This window comes from Cricetulus griseus, chromosome 7 (genome assembly GCF_003668045.3).
Source record: "Cricetulus griseus strain 17A/GY chromosome 7, alternate assembly CriGri-PICRH-1.0, whole genome shotgun sequence".
NCBI classification, from domain to species: Eukaryota; Metazoa; Chordata; class Mammalia; order Rodentia; family Cricetidae; genus Cricetulus; species Cricetulus griseus.
The window spans coordinates 36818421-36841370 of record NC_048600.1 but is presented as its reverse complement, the minus strand read 5'-3'; the positions used below and the strand labels follow the sequence as shown (position 1 = coordinate 36841370).

Sequence of the window (22950 nt, the reverse complement as noted above, 5' to 3'; positions counted from 1 at the left end):
CTGTCTACAGCCTCCAGATCCAGGGTTCCCCAGCCCCAGACACTGGAAGATTCACACCTGACACAGCGTGGGCTCAGGGACTTAGCAAAGGAAGTGTCTTCTCTGACTGGCCCACAATCATACTGTCAAGTAATGTACTTCTCATGCTGGTAACCTCAACCTCTAGTTTCTCCTGATGCTATTATTTAAAGCTTATTTCAGGAGGAGGGGAGACAAAGAAAATCAGCAAAGTCCTTGCCTCAAAATCACAAAGACCTGAGTTCAACTCCCCAGTACCTATATAACAGTCAGATACAGTGGCATATGCCTATAATCTTGGCACTGAGAAAACAGAACAGGCGGACCCCTGAAAGCCTGTTGGCCAAGTAATCTAGCCAAATTGGCAAGCTCCAAGTTCAGTGAGATACTGTCTGAAAAAGTAAGAAGTAAGTAACTGGGAAGGACACCTAACATCAACCTGCAGCCTCTATGTGTACGTGTGTGTGAGGACACACTCACCTGTGTGTACATATATGCACACACACACTCACCTGCATGTACATATGCACACACACACTCACCTGCATGTACATATGCACACACACATACACACACACACACACACACACACACTCACCTGTGTGTACATATGCACACCCTCACCTGCATGTACATATGCATGAGCACACACGTGTGCACACACACACCACCTCAGTGCCTCCTGGCTACACCACAGATACAGAAAACTTCAGGATACAGCTGCTCCTGTGAAAGGTCCCTCTCACTCACGTGCAGTATTTTTGTGACTTTTCTGTGAAAGGAATGAAACAGAAGGCACACATCTCCACAGTCTGCCACAAAGCCTGGGATATGAGCCACGCACAGGTCCACTCGGACATGACTCCTTACCTGGCCTCCTGTCCAGGCCCAGGTGATTCTCGACTGGAAGTCATTCATTTTACAGAAAATTTAGAATCAGTGTGGATGCAGGGACAAGAATTTGGCAAGACCTAGTGGAGAGCCACAGAACCCCCTGACAGTCTTCAAAATACCTACTAGTTTTTAAAATTTGAAATTATTTCACTGTACTTTGTATTGGAATCCATCATTATCTGAGTTTTTTCCATTGACACAATAGAAAATATCAAAGAGGTTGAAACGTGAAACACCCAGGGAATATAAAAACTATGACTAAATGAGAATACATGTTACAGCAGGTGAGTCACACAGGAGGCAAATTAAAATCATAAGATATATTGTCATCTAGGCAATTAGAAATGTTTGTGTTTCACGCACTGGTGGGTTAGATGGCAGGTACTTCAAGGCATCACTAATGGAAATGAAATGTCCAGTATTTCAAGTTTTCGGGAAACCAAAGAATGGATTCTTATTTCGGGGGCTGGAAAGATGGTTCAGCCATTAAGAACATATTGTAATCTTACAAAAGACCTGAATTCAGTTCCCAGCTCACAACTGCCTGTAACTCCAGTTCTTGGGTATTCAACACCTTCCTCCAACACACACACACACACACACACACACACACACACACACACACACACAGAGAGAGAGAGAGAGAGAGAGAGAGAGAGAGAGAGAGATATGCACCTATGTATGTATGTAGTATGTATGTATGTAATTTGAAATTGGCATACAAAACTTACAAACTATTTGGGTGGGAAATTTTGTAACTGTATATGCTGGGAGCACAAAGGTCCTTGTGCTCACAGGTAAGTATTAGGGAAACCAGAAATGTCAAACATGCAAGGTTGTCACTTCAAAGGGAAAGATTATATATAATATGTTTTCCACTAAGGCAGCTGGGAATGGAAGTGGCCCATAGCCTTGGTGACTCCTGAGCATACCTGGATCCTCCAAGTTTCCACAAGCAAGAATGGAGACAGCTAATCCTCTAAATGACCTTTGTGCTATACATATGACCAGGTGCTCCGCCAAGCTCCCACAGCCAGACCAGAAGTGGATAATAGCCCACATGATCTCTGTGGTATCTGTATGATCAAGACCACACCAGGCCCTTATGTAGTCTTTCTATAGACCCCATCTCTATGGAAGAGGTGACATGAACCTTGAGAAGAGTCTCAATGTAATTATGCCTCATTGTTTATAAAGGATTTTTGTTGTTGTTGTTGTTGTTTGTAAAATTTTTTTAAATTTTTTATTTAAATTAAAAACAATCTTATTTTACATAGCAATCCCAGTTCCCCCCTCCCATGCCCCCCACCAACTCCCCATCCCACCCCTCATCCACTCCCCAGGGAGGATGAGGCCTCCCATGGGGGATCATCAAAGTCTGTCACATCATTTGGGGCAGGACCTAGGTCCTCTCCTGTGTATCTGGGCTGAGAGAGTATCCCTCCATAGGGAATGGGCTCCCAAAGCCCATTCATGCCCTAGGGATAAATACTGGTTCCACTGCCAGAGGTCCCATAGACTGCCCAGGCCTCCCATGTTCGGAGCCTGGTTCCTATGCTGGTTCCCCAGCTGTCAGACTGGGGTCCTCGAGCTCCCACTTGTTCAGGTCAGCAGTTTCAAAATTGTACCATACTTAAATATGCCTAAAATAAACTACCTGGTGTTAGACTCTCGAAGTTTGAACCAACACCGCCTTCTGAGTCCTATTGAACCTTTCTTGCCCCTCTCTGATCGTTACTCTGTCAGTCCTGGTGTTTGCAGAGACCCCACAACTATATATGTGGACATGTATGCTTTGCATTTGAGGTATAAGGGGAAGACTAGAAAAAGTGCAGAAGTAGTAACAAGTGTCTATAAAAGTGGGATTTAAACAACATTCATCTTCTTTTACTTCTCTGAATTTTATAATGTGCCTGCATTTCTTTATCATATTGGCTGGTTGTGGGGTTTTTATTTTGTATCCTGCTTAGAGGAAGGTTTCTTCTAGTATATGTGTGTTTTTGAAATCACAGCTTTGAAAGGGTTTACCTAACAAAGTCCACCATTCCTCAGCCCTTGGACTCCAGACACGGACTGTAAACACCACCTAGTCTTCATGCTGGGTAATCCTAATTTGAAGAAAGATGATAGATCTGGAGACATTCAGCCATTTGTAACCACAACAGAAAGCAGCCAAAAGCTCAGTGTTTTGGTTGGAAGAAATACCATCCAGAGGAAAACTCAGGAACTATCAAATGTCACTCACGCCTGGCAGCCTCAGGAAGCCAGTTAAGAAGAGGGAAATTTCTGACTGGCTTCCAGTCCTCTATACACCAGCCTTCTCTGCCTGCTGCGTATCTTTGGGTGTAGCAGAAGGTGACCCTTGGGGGATAGCAGCCTGTTTGGCATCAGTTCCCCAGTCTGACTCTAACCACACTAAGCAATTTCTAGATTCAACAGCCCCTCCTCCACATCATGATAGCCCTTGGGCCACCCTAATGGGTCACATGAGACTGGGCTGCAGTTCCAAGTCTCCATCCACCAGGTTATGGGTTACATCAAAGCAAAATTTATCACATGTCCACTAAACATTGTCATCCAAAGTGTAGTTGCAAAACTGTGAAGTGGGCTGGAGAGATGGCTCATCAGTTAAGGGCACTTACTGCTTTAGCAGGGAATCAGAGTTCAATTTCCAACATCCACATAGGGGCCTCCCAACTACCTGTAACTCCAGATCCTACATCCTCTTCTGGCATCCAAGGGTACTGCACACACATGGTACACATAAGCATGCAGGCAGAACTCACACATACACATAAAATAAAAATAATAAACATTTTTAAACTGTAAGAAATGAAAATATTAATAAACCAATAAATATGGTAGTCTCCACTTATCTGAAGCAACACAGTCAAGTCATTCAGGAGATGCCTGAGATCGTGAACAGTGCTTAGCTTTGTATATATATTAACAAGCCCTGTATATATGGTGTGTCTCCCTTATATGCACATATCTAAAATAAAATTTAATTTTTACTTTAGGAAGAGTAAGAGACTCACAACAATAGCTAAATAAAATGAAACATATGCCAATACTCTACAACAGAAACTATATAAATTTGATTATCTTCCCCACCCTCTATTTCATATGCACAAAACAGATAATCAGAGATGATGACACCGAAAACAAAACCTACTGAATAACTAATATGTAAGTAGCACACACATGGATGCTGTGGACAGATGTCTGGTTTCCACCCAGAAAGTACAGAAGAGAGCACAAGGTTGCATCACACCATGCAGGATAATACATAATGTTAAATTTACATGTTGTTTTTCTCTGGAATTTTCCATTTACAGTTTTCAAACTACAATTGACTGAGTAACTGAAAGCACAGAAGGGGACCTCAGGTAAGGGGAAGCCCTGGGAATCAGTTCCCAAAGGGCTATGCAGAGGCATCAGATGGGCTGTGAACCCCTGAAATTGCACCTGCTATGCAGAAGTTAACACCACACAGAGGAGTCCCAGCACCTTCATTGGAGTATAAAGTGTTCCATAAAACTGAGCCATAATGCTGCAGATATTTGAAACCCTGAATGACTGTGTGAGCCAAGTACTTTGTCCTGTTTTTTTTCTTCCAACTTGATGCAAGTTACAGTTATCTGTGAAGAGGGAACTACAACCCAAAAAAGGCCTCTGTATATAAGATCAGTTTGTAGACAAGCCTGTGGGGCTTTTCCTTAATTAGTGAGTGATGGGGAGGGCCCAGATCACCAGGGGCGGGGCCTCCCTGGGCAAGTGGTCCTGGATGATAAGGAAGCAGGCCTAGGAAGCCATGAGAAGCAAACCAGTTCTTCTGTGGCCTCTGCTTCAGTTCTCCCTCCACTTCCTGCCCTGAATTCCCACCCTGACTTCTGATGATGATGGATGATGGTGTGGAAACGTAAATCAAATAAACTCTTTCATCCCCAAGTTGCTTTTGGTTCTGGTGTTTGGTCACAGTAATAGAAACGCCAACTGAGACACGTATATTCCAGAATGAGTTTGTTTTGTTTTGACAAAATAAGCTTTGTTAAGAATCTAGGGATAGTAGCCAGAGAGACAGCCCAGGAGTTAAGAGCATTTGCTCCTTTTACAGAGGACCCAAGTTCAGTTCCCAGTATCCACACTGGGTGGCTCAACACCTGTAACTCCAACTCCAGAAGAACCAATGCCCTCTTCTGGCCTCTGTAGGCACTGCAGATATACACACACACACATACATGTAATTAATCTTTTAATCTAGAAAGAACCAACAGATGGTGATAAACTACACTCAAGTCAAGGCTGAAATTTAAAAGGAGCCCTTTGTATTATATAAAGTTCAAAAAGAATTACAGATAAAAATAAACTGCCATTCCAACTTGTATCTTTGTTCAAGTCAGCAACATGATGGATAAGGGAGATAGAGAATCATGCCGCTCGTTAATTAACTAAACAACTTATTTCTCAATGCTGTATTGCGTTCTGTGGAACTGTTTTGCCTTGCACAAATAAATAACTAAAATGACATATCCTAACTGGGTGTGGTGGTACATGTCTGTGACCTCTGAACCAGTAAGCTAGTCACTAGGTCAGGAACTTATCCTTGGCTACAAAGTGATTTCAAGGCTAGCCTGGGCTACATGAGACTGTCAAAGCAAAAGGAGGGGTAGAAATGGAGAAGGAGGAAGGTGAAGAGAGGGAAAGGAAGATGAGGAAGAAAGGCATTTCCATTCTCTGGGAAATTATAAAATCTAAAATGGTAACTCATTCAGAAAGCAATTTCAAGTTGTTTTCCTTGCGGGAGGCGACTAGAATCGAACCAACATTTCCTACAACAAGCAAATGTTCCAGACACAGGGACTACAACTGTAAGAAGAAGAGGAGGGGGAGTAATGATAGTAATAATCTGACTATTGGGAAAATTAGAATGGATCTGTTGCTAGAATAAAAGCGCATTACTATATTGGGAGGTGAAAATATGAATATATGTAAGTAAATGCTGATTAAATGGAAGCAGTTGCAGAAATGCCCACTTAGAGATCACTGACAATTAATCACCCAGAACACTGTCTCCAGTGGTAAACATGGTGTCACCAACCTGTGTATGCCCTGTTTTCTGTGTGTGAGCCAGCTGAGCTGATACATACATAGGTCTCCTCCTTTTCCAATTGCATATGCCCTTTGGGATACGGAAAGATCTTTGGGACTCAAAGTGAGAATGCAGGGATCATAAATTCCTCCCCTATTCCAGTCAAATCTAGACCAAATCTCTCACATACTTGGAGAAAGTGAGTGTGTTGGTTTTCAGCCAGATCCCAAGCCCTGAAGCACCAGGGCTCAGGGACTTAAAAACAGATAAAAGATTTGAGAGGTCCAAAGTGTCTGAACAAGAGCTGGCTAGAGGGCCCTTGCCACCAAGCCAGATGACCTGAACTCACACCCTGGGATACACATGGGAGAGAGAAATGATTCCCACAAGTTGTCCTCTGACTTCCAGTGACATACTCCCCTACCCACATTATAAATAAATGAATGTAATAAAAACATTTTCAAAGAACCTCAGAGGTGACCCAGCCCAGGCTGACAGTCACACTGTTATCTCAGTCACATCTTGGCAGGTACATCTGATTCTACGGACCCCGACTATCAACACCTAACCCTCACCTAAGCTGAAACTCTACCCGTCAGTTCTGTCTGCAGATGGAACAACAAAGAGTAAGACTAAAACCTTCTACCCTGCAACTGGCCACAGGGTGTCTGAACATATCTCTCAAATCCCCCTGAGACTTCTTTCTTCAGTGGAGCACACCTAAATGTCTTTTCTGGAACCCTTCACACATTCCATTTAGATCCTTCACGATACTGAGGGTGCCTCCCTGGAACACAGTCCAATATCTCCTCATAGGAATTTGCCCTCTAGAGCTAAATACAACTCTGCAGATGCCAGCATCCATGCTGCCCAAGAGCAGGGCAGCTGTAGTGCTTCGGTGGCCCTTCCAACACTGCTCACAGATACAACTTTCACTCAGCAAAGTTGCCTGTTCTCAGGAGAGAGCTCTGGACAGATTCTGAATTTTCTAGTGTATGCCTGTAAGTCCAGAACAGGAAGTTGGTACAGGAGAACTGCAAGTTCATGACCAGCCTGGGCTGGAGAGTGAGACTCTGCCTCAAAGAAGTCAATGAGGCTGGGAGTTAATTCACTGGGAAATGACAATTGCTATGCAAGAATGAAGACCTGAGTTCAAATCCTTAGAATCCACATTTAAAAAACTAGTGTGACTGCACACCTATAACCTCAGAGATGTAGTGGGGAGTCAGGCTAGAAGAAAAGTAGCCATCTTGTAACTAAGAGGAGCCAGCTGCCAAGGAAAGCAAAGTAAAAAAATAGGACCTGAGTCTTTCATGGGTCGTTCAGTCATTCAACTAAACATGGGGCTCCACTGCAAATTAAAGTGCTGGATATTTTAAGGATTTTAAGCCACCGCTGACCAAATATTCTGTTACTTATGGCTGAAAGCTCTCCTAACAATAGTGGTATGTATAATGGACTTATTTCCTTTACTTGGACACTATACTTTGAGAAACATGGCTCTGAGGTAGCTTGAATGGAATTGGCCCCCATAATCTCATAGTGAGTGGCAATATTAGGAAGTGTGGTTTTGTTAGAGTGAGTATGGCCTTGTTGGAGGAAGCATGTCACTGTGGGGGCAGACTTTTGAGTTTTCCTATGCTCAGGACACTGCCCAGTATCTCAGTTGACTTCTGGTTGCCTGCAAGATGTAGGTCTCTCAGCTATTCTCCAGCACTGTATCTGCCTGCATACTACCATGCTCTCCACCATGATTATAATGGACTGAACATCTGAAACTGTAAATGAACCACTCCAGTTAAATGTTTTCCTTTGGTCATGGTGTCCCTTCACAGCAATAAAAATCCTAATTAAGATAGGCCCCATTCACTTAAGAGTTGGATCATTACTTAGAACCTGTTGAACTATTTGGGGAGTTTGTTTTGTTGGTTTTATTGTTGTTGTGTTGCTTAGGTTTTTGTTTTGTTTTGTTTTGTTTGTGACAGGGTCACACATAGCCCAGGTTGTCTTACACATAGCCTGGGATAGCCTTTAACTCCCTATATATAGCCAAGAATGATCTTAAACTTCTGATACTTCTTCATGTAGCTCTCAAATGCTAGAATTAGAGGTGTATGCACTTACAAGCAGCTGGAGTTCATTCATTTTTAAAAAATACTTTGCTGGTAAACAGCGAATCTAGTCAGGTTTTCAGCACAGTTCATGATCCTGCAAAGCTTATTTCCCACTGAGTTTGAAAAGCCATCTCTCACTTTCCCAAAATAGGGAATATTCTCAAAGCTATGGAAGATGTTGAGAAAAACCACATCAGCTTTCACTTCTAAGATGAACATATTCCAGAGACTTGGTATTGTCCTTCAAGATGTCTATGGTTAGCAAGAAAGCTCGAGGTGGTTCAGCAGGTGAAGGTGCTTGCTTCCAAGGCTGATGACCTGAGTTTGATCCCTGGGACCCATATGGTAAAAAGAGTGAAGTTCACCAGTTGTCTTCCCACCTCCACAAGTATACCAAGGTCTGTCCATGCCCATGCACATACACAAGATAGACAGACAGACAGACAGACAGACAGACAGACAGACAGATGAGTAATTAAATTCTAATGTGTTGATATTGCTGAAAGTAGAGATGAGGTACCACCCAGCAAAGACTATTTTTTAAAAAATGTTAACTGTGAAGAGAAGGATCTGTTGTTGGCTTGGATATACATTTCACCATATATTAGTATATAGAAACATCACATATATACTTCAAATAGACAATTTTTATTTATCGTTTATATATCAAAACTTGGGTGTTGACCCCTGCAGTACAGATTATGGCAGAAGTCCATCACTTCAATTTTTGAAAAGGGTTTGAATTTTAATTTCATCACCAGCATCTTAATCATACAAGAGAAGACAACCAAAACATCTTTTAAAATCTGTTGTCTATAATAAAACTTGGCAGTTGTCTGTGTTGATGCTAGTCCCCAAAACCCACTGAGCTCACAATCATGCACTTAGAAGGGAAATAAAATAGGCAAAAGAATAAGAACAATAGACCTACTTTCTAGCCATGTGGTTCTCAACAAGGCCCCTGCAGGCCTCTGGGTCTATTCCCTCATCTGAACATAGAGGATCTTTAAACAAATGTTTCTGGGGCTGCCAGATTCCCAGGTTCCCACTGAGTCATTAATCCCTGGCAGAGTTACATGAGAAACTATATGCAATACTCTACACCACAAGGCCCGATGCCCAGTGCAACATACGGTCCAATTGGGGGAGTCATTAAGTGCGAAGGTCAAAGAGATCACCTCCACTTCCAGCTGCTCCTGTGTCACCCACTCTTCACTTCTGGGTTACCAGTGTAAGAACTGGAACTTGATGGCTCATTTCCAGAGGGACCTCAAGCCTGCTGAGGCCCAGACACAGACGATAGGAAACACCAGACCCTGCTGACAGCTTAAGCTATTCCCAAGCACCCCACTCTACAGCCCTTCCACACCAGAAACAGAAGTTTAGAGAAAATTACCAACAGCCAAGCTTGCCTAATGACCTGCAGGCACAAGCTCATACACATACACCTAACAGGCTTTCAAATGTCCAATGTAGAGATGACCCCACAGGGGCTTCAATTAGAAAAGGGCAAACATGCAGAGAAGAGGCAAGATAAAACCTGGTAAGGCACAACCTATAAGACGGCACTCTCCTGATCGCTCAGCCGAACAGGGAAGGGAGGAGGGCGCTTGTTACAGGTGGGTTCAGAAACTGTTCTCTCCACAGTCAGTGCTCCAGCCATTTTTAGTGGGTTTTTCAACTTTACAAAGTCATAAAGAAACTTACTTTCCCTGCTCTGTGTCTCCAGTGCTCTTATCATGAAGTGGGGATTGTCATTTATCACTCCAAGACATAGTTCATGGTGAGTCCTTAGAAGGCAGAACCATGTCATGGCTAGCCCTGGAGGAAGATTGAATCATGCCACGCTGGACCCTTCATCTCTAAGGACTCAGTTTCTCATAGGAAATGCCTTAGAACCTCATATTCTTTTAATCCCCCATCTGTAGGTGCGAAAAATACACTTCGGTGAAAATGACAACCACAAAATGTAAACACTGTATGTTACATCTTACAAATCATTTAGGATGAGCCAGACAGAGATTCACTCTTCATCCATGACCTTACTCCACACCCAAACTCATGAAAACCAGGTGCAAACATTGTTCCCATGTGGTAGTTTGTCCTCCACAGTGTTTGAACACATGGTCTCCAGTTGATGGCACTGTTTGGGAGGTTATGGAACCTTTAGAAGGAATGGCTTGCTGGAGGAAGTGTGTCACTGCTGATAGATTTTGATTGCTGAGTGTTGAAGTGTGTGTGTGTGTGTGTGTGTGTGTGTGTGTGTGTGTGTGTGTGTGTGTGTGTGTGTGTGTGTGTGTGTGTGTGTACCTGTATCTCTCTCCCTCCCTCCCTCCCCCTTTTCTCCTTCCTGTGTGTGAATGGAAAGTGATTAGCCACCTTCCTGCTTCTGCCACCAGGAAAGCATAACCATTGTCATGCCTCCCAGCCATGAGGAACTCTATCCCTCTGGAACCATAAGCAAAAATAAGCCTTTTCTCTACTAAATTGCTTTTGATAATGGTATTTTATCGCAGTAACAGAAAAGCAACTGATACATCCCATTTTACAGATGAAGACACTGAAGCTCATTCTTTAATGGCCTCCACAGTTGCCCAGTTACCAAGTGGTGAAGCCTGAATTTAAACACAGGTGACTTAACTCAAGAGCCAACATATTAACTATTCGATCACCGCATTCTCTAAAAGATTAAGACAGACCTCTTCTGCCCCCAGTGCCACTAGTCTCATTTTGGTGAGCCGCTTGCCAGTCTTTCCTTGAAGCAGAGAGAGAATTTTTAGAGCTAGAAAGGGTCTTAGAGATGATGTCACCCAGAATTGTTTGGCCACAGGAGAGAGCAGGAGATTGAGAAAGATGAAGGGGTGTCCCAAGGTCGCACAGGTATGTGGGGATAGAATGTAGGTCCTCAGACTCTTGGCCCAAGGTTCTCTGAGATGCTCCAACTCAATCTACCTGGTAGCAGCATCCAGAGCGCTGTGCAGAGAAGGGCAGAAGGCCTGCAACAGCCAGGCAAATGTCTCTAGGAATGTACAATCACATCAGCATGACAGCACATATACCATGAAAGAGCCCCTGAGGAAGATGGCCCAGTGGGTGAGAGCACTTGCTGTGGAAGTATGAGGACTTGAGTTCTAGTCCCTAGCACCTAAGTAACTGCATTTATACCCCCAGCACGGGGGCTGGGCAGACAGAGACAAGAGGCTCCACGGAGCTTGGTGACCTGCCAGTCTAACCAAAAATGTGAGCTCTAGATTCAGCAAGAGCCTTTGCCTAAGGGAAACAAGGTGATGAGATGTAGAGCAGACCATCAGCCATCTCCTCCGGCCTTTGCACTTACATGTGAAAGTACATGAGCCCTTATCCACATGCTCTCCCATAAAGGAAAGAGAAAGGCAGGCAGGCAAGCAAGCAGGCTGGCAGATGGGCAGGAAGGAAGGAACAAAGGAGGGAAAAAAGGAGGGAAAGAAGGAAATACTAGTGGGGTACAGCTATTTTCTTCACAAACATCAGAAGTCTCAACTTCCAAAGCCTTCAGAAACAACATCATTACAGAACAGGAAAGTGAGAAGGTGGAGACTAGAGAGAGAGTGCTATCCTGTCAAATAGAGAGGTAGAGAGGATGGCTGATCCAGCCAACAGTTGCCATGGAGAAGCGGCAGTGTGGCCAGGCCTTAGAGTTTTTTTTTAAGCTATGATCTAAACTTTAAAGTGTTGGTAACTAATTGAAATTGGAAAGATAAAGGCTGTGGAGGTGTGAGTGCAACAAAATACCCAGTTAGTGGCCTTATAAACCGCTCCTTTATGTGATGACCTCAGTGCCATATGAGTCAGTAGATGTCACTGACTCTCTCAATGTGGACCCAAGATTCAGTCCTGTTTTTCCACTGTTCCTCTTCCCTCCCTCTGTTTTCCCATTCACTCTGTCTGGAGCAGTGCTTTCCATTAGAGACTACCAGAATGAAGACAAACACAACCCTCAAAACAGGAAACCACAGGCATGAAGGGTCAAAGCCATTCCCAAGAAGCTGGAGAGCCGTTTGGAGTGTTAGTCATGCCTTCTGAAATGCTGTCTGCTGCTCCCTGCTGATCTACGTGGGAGGGAGTGGATGACTGCCTATGACATGCCTTCTCCATGCGGCTAGAGGTAGGCTTCCCACCCTCCCCAGTTCCCTGCCGACGCTGCAGCAGCCGCTGAGTGGGCTCCTCCAACACTCAGATCTGCATGTCTGCCCTTTCCCTGAGCCTTGGGTGTTTAATGGCCCATCACTCACATCCAACTCAGGAGCTGCCAGGTTGCAAGAGCACCAACTTCCTCCACCTACCACTGAGCTGTCACTTAGCACTGCCAGAGAGGGGGTTCATGTGCAATCCCTAATTCACACTAGCACCCAGGATGGCTAATAATTGTCTCCTGCTAAAGAGAGAAGAAGAAGAACTGGCACACATGTCTGAAATCAGTCCACACTTAGGGAACATGTTTGTCCATCCAGAAGCAACATCAAGCTGGAACCAGAACCAATGATTTGATTCATTCAATCAACAAACATTTACCAAGTAATCAAAACAAAGGGCAGTGTCCAGGCAGGCACACCCATGACCCACAGTGACTGTATAGACTCCAGGGAATGGAGGAACAGCTCAGTTGAGTATGGTCTAAACATTCTGCACCCATTTAAAATCAAATCTAAACTTCCTTATAGTGAACTCACTATAAGGAAAAATCCCAAGAATATATAATATAATCAGGTTTTAAAAACATAAAAGCAGGTTAGAAAATAAAACTAGCCCAAAACCAGAGGGAACATATTCAAGTCTCTTCCTTCCACTGCTGCTAAGACACAAAATTTATACAGACATCTTCCCTTTTTTTATTTGTATAGTATTGCTTAGGAATTAAAGAAAAACAAGAAATCAAAAGTACAGAGGACTGGGCCAGGGAGCTGTCTCAGCAGGTAGAAGCATTTGTCACATACCCTGAGGGCCTGAGCTCCACCCCCAGAACCCACCTGAAAAGTCAGATATGTACATCAGTAATCTCAATGCTCCCACAAGAAGATGGGGAACAGAGAAAAGAGACAGAGACAGGAGCATCAGCTGGAAGCTTTGGGGACGCTATCTTGAAATATGCACTGAGGTAGAAACAAGGAGGGAAAGAATCGACTCTTGAAAAGTTCTCCTCTGAGTTCCACATACATGCCATGGCACATACATACCCAGCAGTCACATACATGTACACACATGCATGTACATACGAATGCACACATACACTCTTACACTCATGCACACTCTCTTATAGGCACACACACACACACACACACACACACACACACACACACACACACACACACATGCATACACATTCTTACATGCACACACAAACACATATGCACACATATGAACACACACTCATACGTGAACACTCATGCACACATACACACCAAAAAAAAAATTAGTTACTAGATTGAATGAATTGCATGAAATGAAAGATGAAAGCTGGAACCATGGCGCACCTCGGTGGCAGAGCATAGGCTGAGCACTTAGGCTTTCCAGCCCCAATACCAGTAAAAGAGACCAAAGAATAAAAGAAAGGAAAGAGGGAAAAAATCAAAGTTCACAATTTCAAATAGGAAGATGGAAGCCATGAGACCCATGGGGAAATGTATCCAACGTAACCATGTGATCACGGGTGCTGATTCCCACCTGGGGAGAGGGAATAAACACTGAAAGGTTGTGCCACTCTCCATGAACAAGGCCAGACATCCATACCATTCCCCAAGAGCCGAAACAAAGGAGGCCCCACCTGTGTCAAGGAGACATAAGGAAGTCACCAACATAGACCACCCTGCACTATAAGCCATGAAGAGAAAAAGGAATGTTTGTGATGTAGCTATTGATGGCAATTCTGGTTTAGAAACCCCGGTTCTGGGGTGCAGCTTGGTGGGAGAGCACTGGGCTCCCACACATAAGGCCCAGTGACCCCAACACCTCAGGGGGAAATAAAAGATAAAAGCTCACACTCCTATACAGATATAAGGCACAAGAAACTCTTTAAGACTAGGGCCTGGAGTTGTCACTCAAGTTTTGTGTTTGATCCCCAGTGCTGCATAAACTGGACATTGTGTCAAATGCTTATCTCAGCACTTGGTAGGTAAAGGCAAGAGGATCTGAAGTTTGAGTTCATCATTGAACTATATAACAAGGTTCAGGCTACTCAGGGTTCATGAGACCCTGATGAGCCCCCTTACTGGTTGTCCAATTGAGAGTGGACAGCCATGAAACCATTTACACACAAACAACAGAAATTAACTCAATGTCTTCTATGTATGCATATGTTTGTAGCAAAGATAAAGTAAACGTGACTATCAATTTAAGGAAGAGTATGGAAGGGGCTTGGGGGAAGGTAACTGGCAGGGGCTGGAGGGAGGAAAGGAAGTGATATAATTTTATTTCAATTAAAACTAAAATATAATTGCTATGAAAATAAGTACACAAAGAAAATATAAAAATAAGTACCATACAGGGAGGCTTGGTTGAGGAAACTCTGCATAGGGTTACATATGTGCACGATGACGAAAGGACAATTAAAGATCGTGGAAATAATCAAGAAGACAAGAGAGGAAGTACCCAGCAGACATGCCAGAGAGTTTTCCAGAACTAAAGTCTTCTGGTCAAAATCCCAAAAGCATAAAATAGTATAATTCACCAGGCAGTGATGGTACACTCCTTTAATCCCAGCACTCCAGAGGCAGAGGCAGGTGGATCTCTGTGAGTTCAAGGCCAACCTGGTCTACAGAGCTAGTTCCAAGACAGCCAAGACTGCAAAGAGAAATCCTATCTCAATTTTTAAAAAAAAGTATAATTCTGAAATTATAACACAACAAACTGTTCTTAGAAGGAATACATCGACATGTTGCCACAGTTAATCCCATTGACAAAATTTATGGCAATCTTTTTATTTTCTTCCTTAAACTTTAATGCACTTTCTAAGTGTTCCACATGAAAAGACATTATTTTTATAGTGTCTATGAAGAAGAATTCATTATTTCAAAAAACACATAGACACATAAATGTATTTCTAAATCTGCCCTCAAAGACCTATATTCTAAGACGAGGAAGCTGATGGCACATGGGAGACAATGCTGAAGGATTCCTCTGGCCTCCGCATGCTGCACACATACATTTAAAATAAACATACAAGGGCTGAGGAGGCGGCTCAGCAGTTAGGAGAACTTGCTACTGTTTCAGAAGACCCAGATTCTATTCCCAGCACCCTCATGGTGGCTCACAACTACTTCCAGGAAATCCAATAGGCATCCATGTGATGAACATTCATGCATGCTAGCAAAACAATCACACACATAAAGTAAAATAAATAAATCCTTTTGTAACTTAAATAATTAAAAATAAACATACCAAATAATATACAGTGACTGGCATGGACAGACGTAGGTAAAATATGAACCCAGCATTTCCTACCGGGAGGCAAGAGAAAGGAGGAATTCAAGGATGGTGAGCAGAGATGTAAATGTCTGATCAACTTGCTGCGTTTCCTGTGCGGCCAGAGTCTATTTCACTTGGATAAGCCAAGATGAGGCGGGAGCTACATCTACACCAAGCTTAATGCACCTTCAACTTCATTATTGCAAGACCACCCACCAATACCAGCCAAAATCAGCGCCATCACAGTAAATGAAATTAACACGCCAAATTCCTGCCACTTGACACCACTGCACTCAGTATAAAGCTATGGTTCTCGACCTATGGTCTCCTCTCCTTTGGGGGTAGATGATCCTTTCACAGAGGTCACCAAAGACCATCAGAAAACACAGATAAATTTACATTATTGTCTATAACCATAGCAAAATTATAGTTATGAAAATCATTTTGTGGTTGGGGGTCACCACAATGAGGAACTGTGTTAAAGGGTCAAAGAATTAGGAAGGTTGAGAGCCACCGACATAAAGCTTTGTTCAGAGGTCAAGCAGCCTGAGAGAAAGGTCAAAAGTGATGTATGCCTGAAGGCCTAAGTGTGTGAATTCCTGTGTGCACATGTGCATGTGTGTATATTCCTTTTAGCTGATAATCAACTATTATCACACTGTCAAGTCAGAAGAAAAAAAAAAAAACATAGGTGTGTTCTGGATGACATTCCCCAACTGGAATCCCCTTATAGAGTCTTGTCAGACTGGGGAGGTCAAGGCTTTCTGGTCACAATACTGTCAGCATACCTAAGCAAGGCAGTCTTAGACAACATCCCATGACTTGTTCCATAAAGCTAAATAAAGTCCACTGAATGTTAAGCACTAACCCAAACAGGTGGTAAGGAGACAAGCCAAACATATGCATTCCTAATGAAGGAAAGGCTGTTTGCATTTCAGACAGCTCCTTTCCTTTTAAAACACAAGTTTCTCTAAACAACACCCTCCATGCCCACTTCTCCCCACATCACCTGCCCCTCCTGGACATGAGACCCAATGTATTCCCAGTGGTGTCTCTGCCCACTTCAGTGACTTCTGGCCATTTTGACTCATCTCCCATTTCAGATACAAAGTAAATGTCTCCTAGGGCAACCCTGGATAGCCCCAATTCAATAAGGAGAAGCCAGTCACTATGGTATGCTTGAATAATGGGCACTCAGTCCTCTCTTCTCTCTTGCTCTTCCAGCCCTCTCCAGTCTTGTCTTTTCTGGAATTGTCCTATCACACCATCCTCTTACCATCTCCTGGGTCCTTTTTTCTCCCTTACTTTTAAACACACGCTTCTGTTCACTTAAATGCACTTTTAACCACATCTCCAAAAGGGAATTTCACTCCGGAAGAAAAAAATGCATTCACCCATTCCTCTGACTTCTCAAAACTCCCTTTCAAGTGAGGCACAGTGGCTGAACTACCTAGTCAGAGACCACCATTTTATGGATCAAGGTTCCTTGGTGGTCAAGGTCATAGTATACCAAGGAGTGCTCACATCCAAGTCCTCTGTACTGGATGAGGGAGAGCCTGCCCCACACACTTGCCAGCTCATAGAAGAAAAAGTCAGAAAGCTACACAACCTTCCCACCCTCAAACCACGTTCCCAGGTCACCTGGTAGCAGATTTCTCTGATGATTCTCACCATGTAGTCCTGACTAGCCTGGAACTCAAAGAGATCTGTCTCCTGAATACTGGCATCAAAGGCATGTGCCTTCTTACCTATTTTTTTTCTGTACATGCCCTGTTGTACCTTTTCATTTTTATGCATTGCTTCTATAATCAAAAATTTTAAAAGGGAAGGCCAATGGTAATAGATTTCACAATCTAATCCCCTGTGCCCTCTACTAAATAGGGTGGTCTCTTCTTGATTGAACAAGCCCTCTAAGCTGATTTACTGCCTTCCCCCCCCAACACTCCCATGGTTTGGTGCCTCCTATGCAATAAACCAAATGACTGTCCTTCTTAAATAAGGAATGATAATGTTAAAGGTTAGGTTTGGTTTTCACGATCACAGCCAGAGACCAGAAAAATGGGATTCTATTTTCATCATCCACTGTGTGTTTTAGCTGAAGTCTCTTAACAGCCGTATGCTTCAGGCACTTTGAGAGTTTCAGGGTGTTTTAGTGATCCTAAGGCCCTTTGCAGTTCCAGCCATCCCCTGCTTTCATTATACCAGAGAAGTGGCCTCCAAAACCGAGAGGTAGCTGGGAGATGCTCACCTCACAGAGATCCTGTCAGACAGAGGACCATCTGAAATCAGTGTTCAGTAAGAAACTGCATCAGTTGTGTGTTTTCACTGCATGTGCCACAGCCCAGGAGACCAGGAAGAATTAACACAGTCCCCAGAGGAGCTGTCTGGATGCACTGAGCAGAACTGAAGTTGATTTGATGAACACAGCAGCATTTCAAGAAAGGCAAAAGGAAAAGTGCTATTATGAATATCCACCGGTTCCTCCTCCTGCTACCTAAGGAATACTCTCCAAGAAGGTCTCCAGCTTCTGGCACTGAACACAAGTACTCCTAGGCCTTCCTTCCCAGCTTTCCTGGGGCTTACATGGAGAGACAACACTTTTTCTCACTTTTTGTTTTATTTCTCCCTTCCAACTTTCTTCCCTCTCTTGTCTTCAGCATCATTCCTAACAAGCTCTCCAACATCCCATTCAACCTTGAAGCCTCTCCAATCTTCTCCAAACCAGCGGTTCAAAGAACTGTGGTCCAAAGCCCAGAAGGTCAGAAACATTTTCTTTCATTTCTGAAATTCAACTTCTATACCAAGGGCAATCTTCCAGAGCCAATGCCTTCCATTTGAGAATCTTTGGAAGCCCTGTAGTAAAGCTGTCAGCTCACAGGAGAGCTACCTAAGGAAACCTCCACGAACTCCAACACTCTGGGCCTGGAGTTACTTCCCTGTAAGCAGAGCTCCCCCACATGCCTCTAGCCTTGCTGTTCTCAGGCTCCCACCTCCATTCCTGTAAGCCTAGGCAAGCACGAATCTGTCCCCTTTTGCGTTTTCTAAAAACCTCACATACCCATCCTTAGTATCTTTTAAGTAGTTTTAATCACTTTACCAAAAGAAAGAAAATGGAGATTCTGGCAAAAACTGACACTGTAGGAATATAGCCATATTGACCAAGTGCTCCCACGCTTGCCTCTGAGCTACTTGAAATTCTCCAAACATTCCATCGACATTCCCCATCCTAATTTTGTATTTTCTGTACTCATCCTGGCACACCAAGGTGCATCTGTGTAACCCATCTTCAGAACCAAAAGCAAAGGGTGTTCCATTCATGTCTGAGTCAGAGACACACAGCGCGATTCTCAGGCCAGAGGCCACTTAACTGCTTTCATATCCAACAGCTGCTAGGGGCTCCCTGAGCCCCCGTGGTGGCTGCCATTTGTAGAATCCGCCCCTCCAGGACCCTGGCAGACGATCTCTTCCCGGGCTTACCTTGTCAGCCATGATCATAGATGCACCTCCGTGAATGCCCAAGATGGGGATGAAAGTCTGTGAGGAGATAAAATCCAGCATCTGAGCCACAGCCTCCTGGTCGGTGTCATCTCCAAACACGAGGCCATGGATGCGCGCCCCAGACATGAGGTCGCACACATGCGTGATGAGGCTCTTGGGGTCGGTGCGGTTCATCAACAACGCCACCACGTTCACGTCCATGGGCAAGCCGGTTGCCTGCTCCGGTCCCCACAGATTTCGAAGTTCGCGCTCTGTCACATCGTGGCTGTGGCCCAGCAGCACCGCAATATTCAGCGCTGGGGGACCCTTCTCCGCCGCCGTGTCCTGCGCTGGACCGCACCAGACCAGAAAGGCCGGCAGTACCACCAAGGTCCAGTAGCCCGGTTTGCCCATGGTCGCCACTTAGGGTCCCTGTGAGGTGGAGGAGAGTGAGAGGCAGGGTGGCAGTAAGTGAGGGGCCGAGGTGACAGGAATGACTGCCCCGGCACCTGCTCTAGAAGCCAAGTGTGAAACAAGGCCCCAGTACTGGCTGCTTTGGCCACTCACTGGAGTCCTCATCGCTGATGCCATCCACATCCCTCGTCCCACGTCCATCTCCATCTACCACTCCAATCCAAGCTATTTCTCCATCCCTGTCCCCAAGCCCATCCTGGCATCCTGCCTTCTCCTCTCTTGTCTCCAGCAACTTCCCCCAGTCCCAACTGGGTCCAAATTCCACACAAGATTCCCCAAATTTGATGCCGACCACAGCTCCTGAGCGCCCAGAGAGCCATGAACCCCACCACCACCCACAAGCAGATGCCCAGACCAAGCCGGCTCCAACCCTCTTCTTCGGCAGGTGCTTGGACCAAGTTATCGACCCCGCCCCCTGCTCACGCGCATAGCGAACTCTGAAACAGCCCCAGCGTGAGAGGCGGTGCCTGCATGCGGCAGCCTGAATCTGTCCAGGGCCTAGATGGTTAACTGACCCCACCCCCTGGGAGCTCGCCCAGTGCGCCACAGATCTTGCTCCACTAGTGGCACCCACCGGCTGCAGATCCAGCTCCTCCCCTGCAGGATACACCCCAAGCGCTTGAAAGTGAGGATGCTCTCTGTGACTCCAGGTTCTCAGCTGCCTGGGAGAACTTGAGGCCCCCGACCTCCCCACCTTGCTGGGTGAGGCCATGAACTGGCTTTCCGCTCTACGGCAAGCCGCCACAGGACCCGCCCCCTACAGACGGGTGCACACAACCAAGCGTGCACACAGTCTCTCACGCCATGTGAGATACAAAATTCTGGAGAGTAGGTGCGCCACCCCCCACCCCCCAAGCCGGCCAGCGCGTGGGAGCTGGCAAAGAACGTGCGGGGGTGAGGGGATAGGCTCCCAAAAAGCTCTCAGATGGATGCGGAGTGTACAACCCCTCCCCAGTCTTTCCACTGCAGACCCTGGAGCCAAATCTTAGATGCACGTGGGCAGTGTGCTGCGCACGCTAACAGACACGCGCGCTTTTCTGCGCACATCCGCAGGCCGTCGTGGAGATGCCCACGGCCAGCTGGAGCCTTCAAACGTCCTCAGGCGGTGCGCACACAAGTACTGTATCAGGTGCACAACAGCGCTTGCCTACAAATGCCTGCACAGTTGTGCATGCCTATACAAGCGGGTGCCCCTCGGTCCGGGTGTTGTTGCACCCGGGGGAAGTTGGGGCAAACTCCAGCCTTGGCATTTAGGGTGAGCAAGGTGGAGTGCAGGGACGCAGCGCCACCTGGTGCTCCTCCAACGCCTCGCTACAGGGCTCTCCCTCTCCTGATTTCTCTCGCTCGCCCGCCCCCCCCCACCCCTTCCTGAACCCTCTCCTGCTCTCTCCTCACCGGTTGAGCCTCTCTCCTCCCAGGCCCACGAAGCCCGTATCACCAACCAGGACGTACCTGTAGCCTGAGAAGGTGGAGGATGCAATGGGGCGTGCTGCGCGCACGAGCATCTCGGCCGCCTCAGCAGCCACCGGGTTTAGCGGGTTCCCGCATGCTGCGGCCCCCGGGCGCTCCCCTGGCTGTCCCGCGCTGTCCGCATCGCCCCCACGGGGGGCGGCTATCCCAGCCGGAGGCTCTGCAGCAGGGCTCTACCGGGGCGGAGGAGAGATGGAGAGGCAGGGTCAGCCCACCAGCGCGGGGGAAGGTGGGGGGAGGGATGCGGTCTGCAGTGCTCACAGCCCCCTTAAGCACCCTAGGGGCTCGACCAGAGAGGGAGCTGGAGCTTGGTACCCATGACACCCTCGGTGCGGATCTTCAGTCCCTGTGACTGATAACCGGAGCTCCTCTCAGGGACGCACAGGAGAGTGGGAGCCCCAGGTTGGCCACCCACGAGAAGCTTAGTAGGAACCTCCACCCTCACCCACTACCACCACCCAGGCGCCGGCTACTGGGAGTTGTGCGACCAGGAGCCGATGAACGAGGGGGTGGGGGGTAGGGAGAGAAAAAGAGGAGGGAAGGAGGGGGCGCTGGCTGAGTTTGCGACGAGCCGGGAGGAGAAGAGGGGGAGGGAAGGACGCGGGCTCCCGCGGTCCCGGATCCTCGAGGGAGGTGTGATCACTCCCACGTAGCGACCCTCTTGTGCGTCCTGCCGCCCCCTCCTATGCAGACCTCCCCCCACCGGCTTCTCACAGGGCCTTCCCAGGCTCGGCGTCCCGCGCCAGCACTCACCGCAGCCTCTCTCCACATAGTTCTCAGCAGTGGCCGCCCCTGGTCATCTCCAGGGCTGATTGCTGCGGCCGCGACTCTCAGAGCTCATCGGTCCCCATGCTCCGGCACAGCACCCCGGGAGCCTCTCTCCTAGAGCCCTGGCTCAGCTTCCTGCTCCACTCCGGACAGCAGCTGCCGGGTCCTCTGAGCGCGCCTGGACACCCTCTCCGCAGCCCAGCTCCAGCCTGGCGTGCGGGAAAGCGAATATGTGTGTGAGTGAGTGTGGGAGCGCGCGCGCGCGTGTGGCCGGGGATCCCCGCGGTCCCTGGCCGAGAAGGTTGCGGGCGGAGGACCGCAGCTCCCTCCGGGCCCTTCGCTGCCGGGCCAGCTCGGTGCTGGGCGTTCGGTCCCTCACTTGGCCAGCGGGAGCCCAGAAGAGTGCCTGGCCACCGCGGTTCACAGCACTGGAGAAGCCAGAATCCTGGGGCGCGCTTCTGCCGCGGTCGCCTCAGAGGATAGAGGAAGGCAGAGACACCCACCCCACCAACTTAGGACTTGTTCTCAGCCAGCGAGACACAACGCAGCAACCCCCGCGCAATCCGAGGATGTTTGGAGCTCCGGCCCTCCTGCAGCCGCCCACCCTGGAGGCGGGCCGAGGCAGACCCCCGCAGTCCCTAGGCGGCGACGCGAGTGCGGCCACCCTCTTCTGGAGCGCAAGGCGGCAACGAACAAGGCCAACCTAGGTGTCTGGCTGGTGATGGGGGGAGTCTGCGGTGGCGCGCAACCTTGGTGTTGAAACCGCGCTCTCCACCCGCTCCTGGGCGTCTGGTGCTGCTGGAGAATCAATTATTCAGATCTCTGCTACGGCTTCCTCCTCCAGTGCCTCGCGCTGGGTACAGCAATCCCTGCTCCACGCAAGGCACGCCGACACGCACACACCCGCCCAGAGAGTCTGCTCGGATGCTTCTCTCAACGCCTAACCACCCTGGTATGGGAACCCACTCTGATGTCAGGGAGCCAGGAGCCTAAAAGCAAAAACATACATTGCCTCCACGCACAGACGCGCGCGTGCACGCGCACAACACACACACACACACACACACACACACACGTGTGCGCGCACACACACACACACACACACACACACACACACACACACACACACACTTGCTGCTTTCTTCTCTAAGTTATACCAGACAAAAAATAGCCCTGCAGTTGCCACTAAGTCACCAGAAGGGA

General features: G+C 46.9%; 1 protein-coding gene across 2 annotated transcripts in view; it reads right to left on the bottom strand.

Annotated features, from left to right (window-relative positions):
* Grin2a (glutamate ionotropic receptor NMDA type subunit 2A) overlaps positions 1-21018 on the bottom strand; it is a 399257-nt gene extending 378239 nt beyond the window's left edge. The window contains exons 1-2 of one of the 2 annotated variants that reach the window (XM_035447964.1): positions 20962-21018; positions 19036-19467 (exon numbers count right to left, since the gene is read on the bottom strand). In XM_035447964.1, coding sequence (XP_035303855.1) covers positions 19036-19449 — 414 coding nt within the window. In that variant the 5' untranslated portion in view covers positions 19450-19467; positions 20962-21018. Of the gene's footprint in view, positions 1-19035; positions 19468-20961 lie in introns of those variants that run through there. The other variant, XM_035447965.1, reaches the window with a different exon arrangement.
* Positions 21019-22950: the final 1932 nt, after the last annotated feature.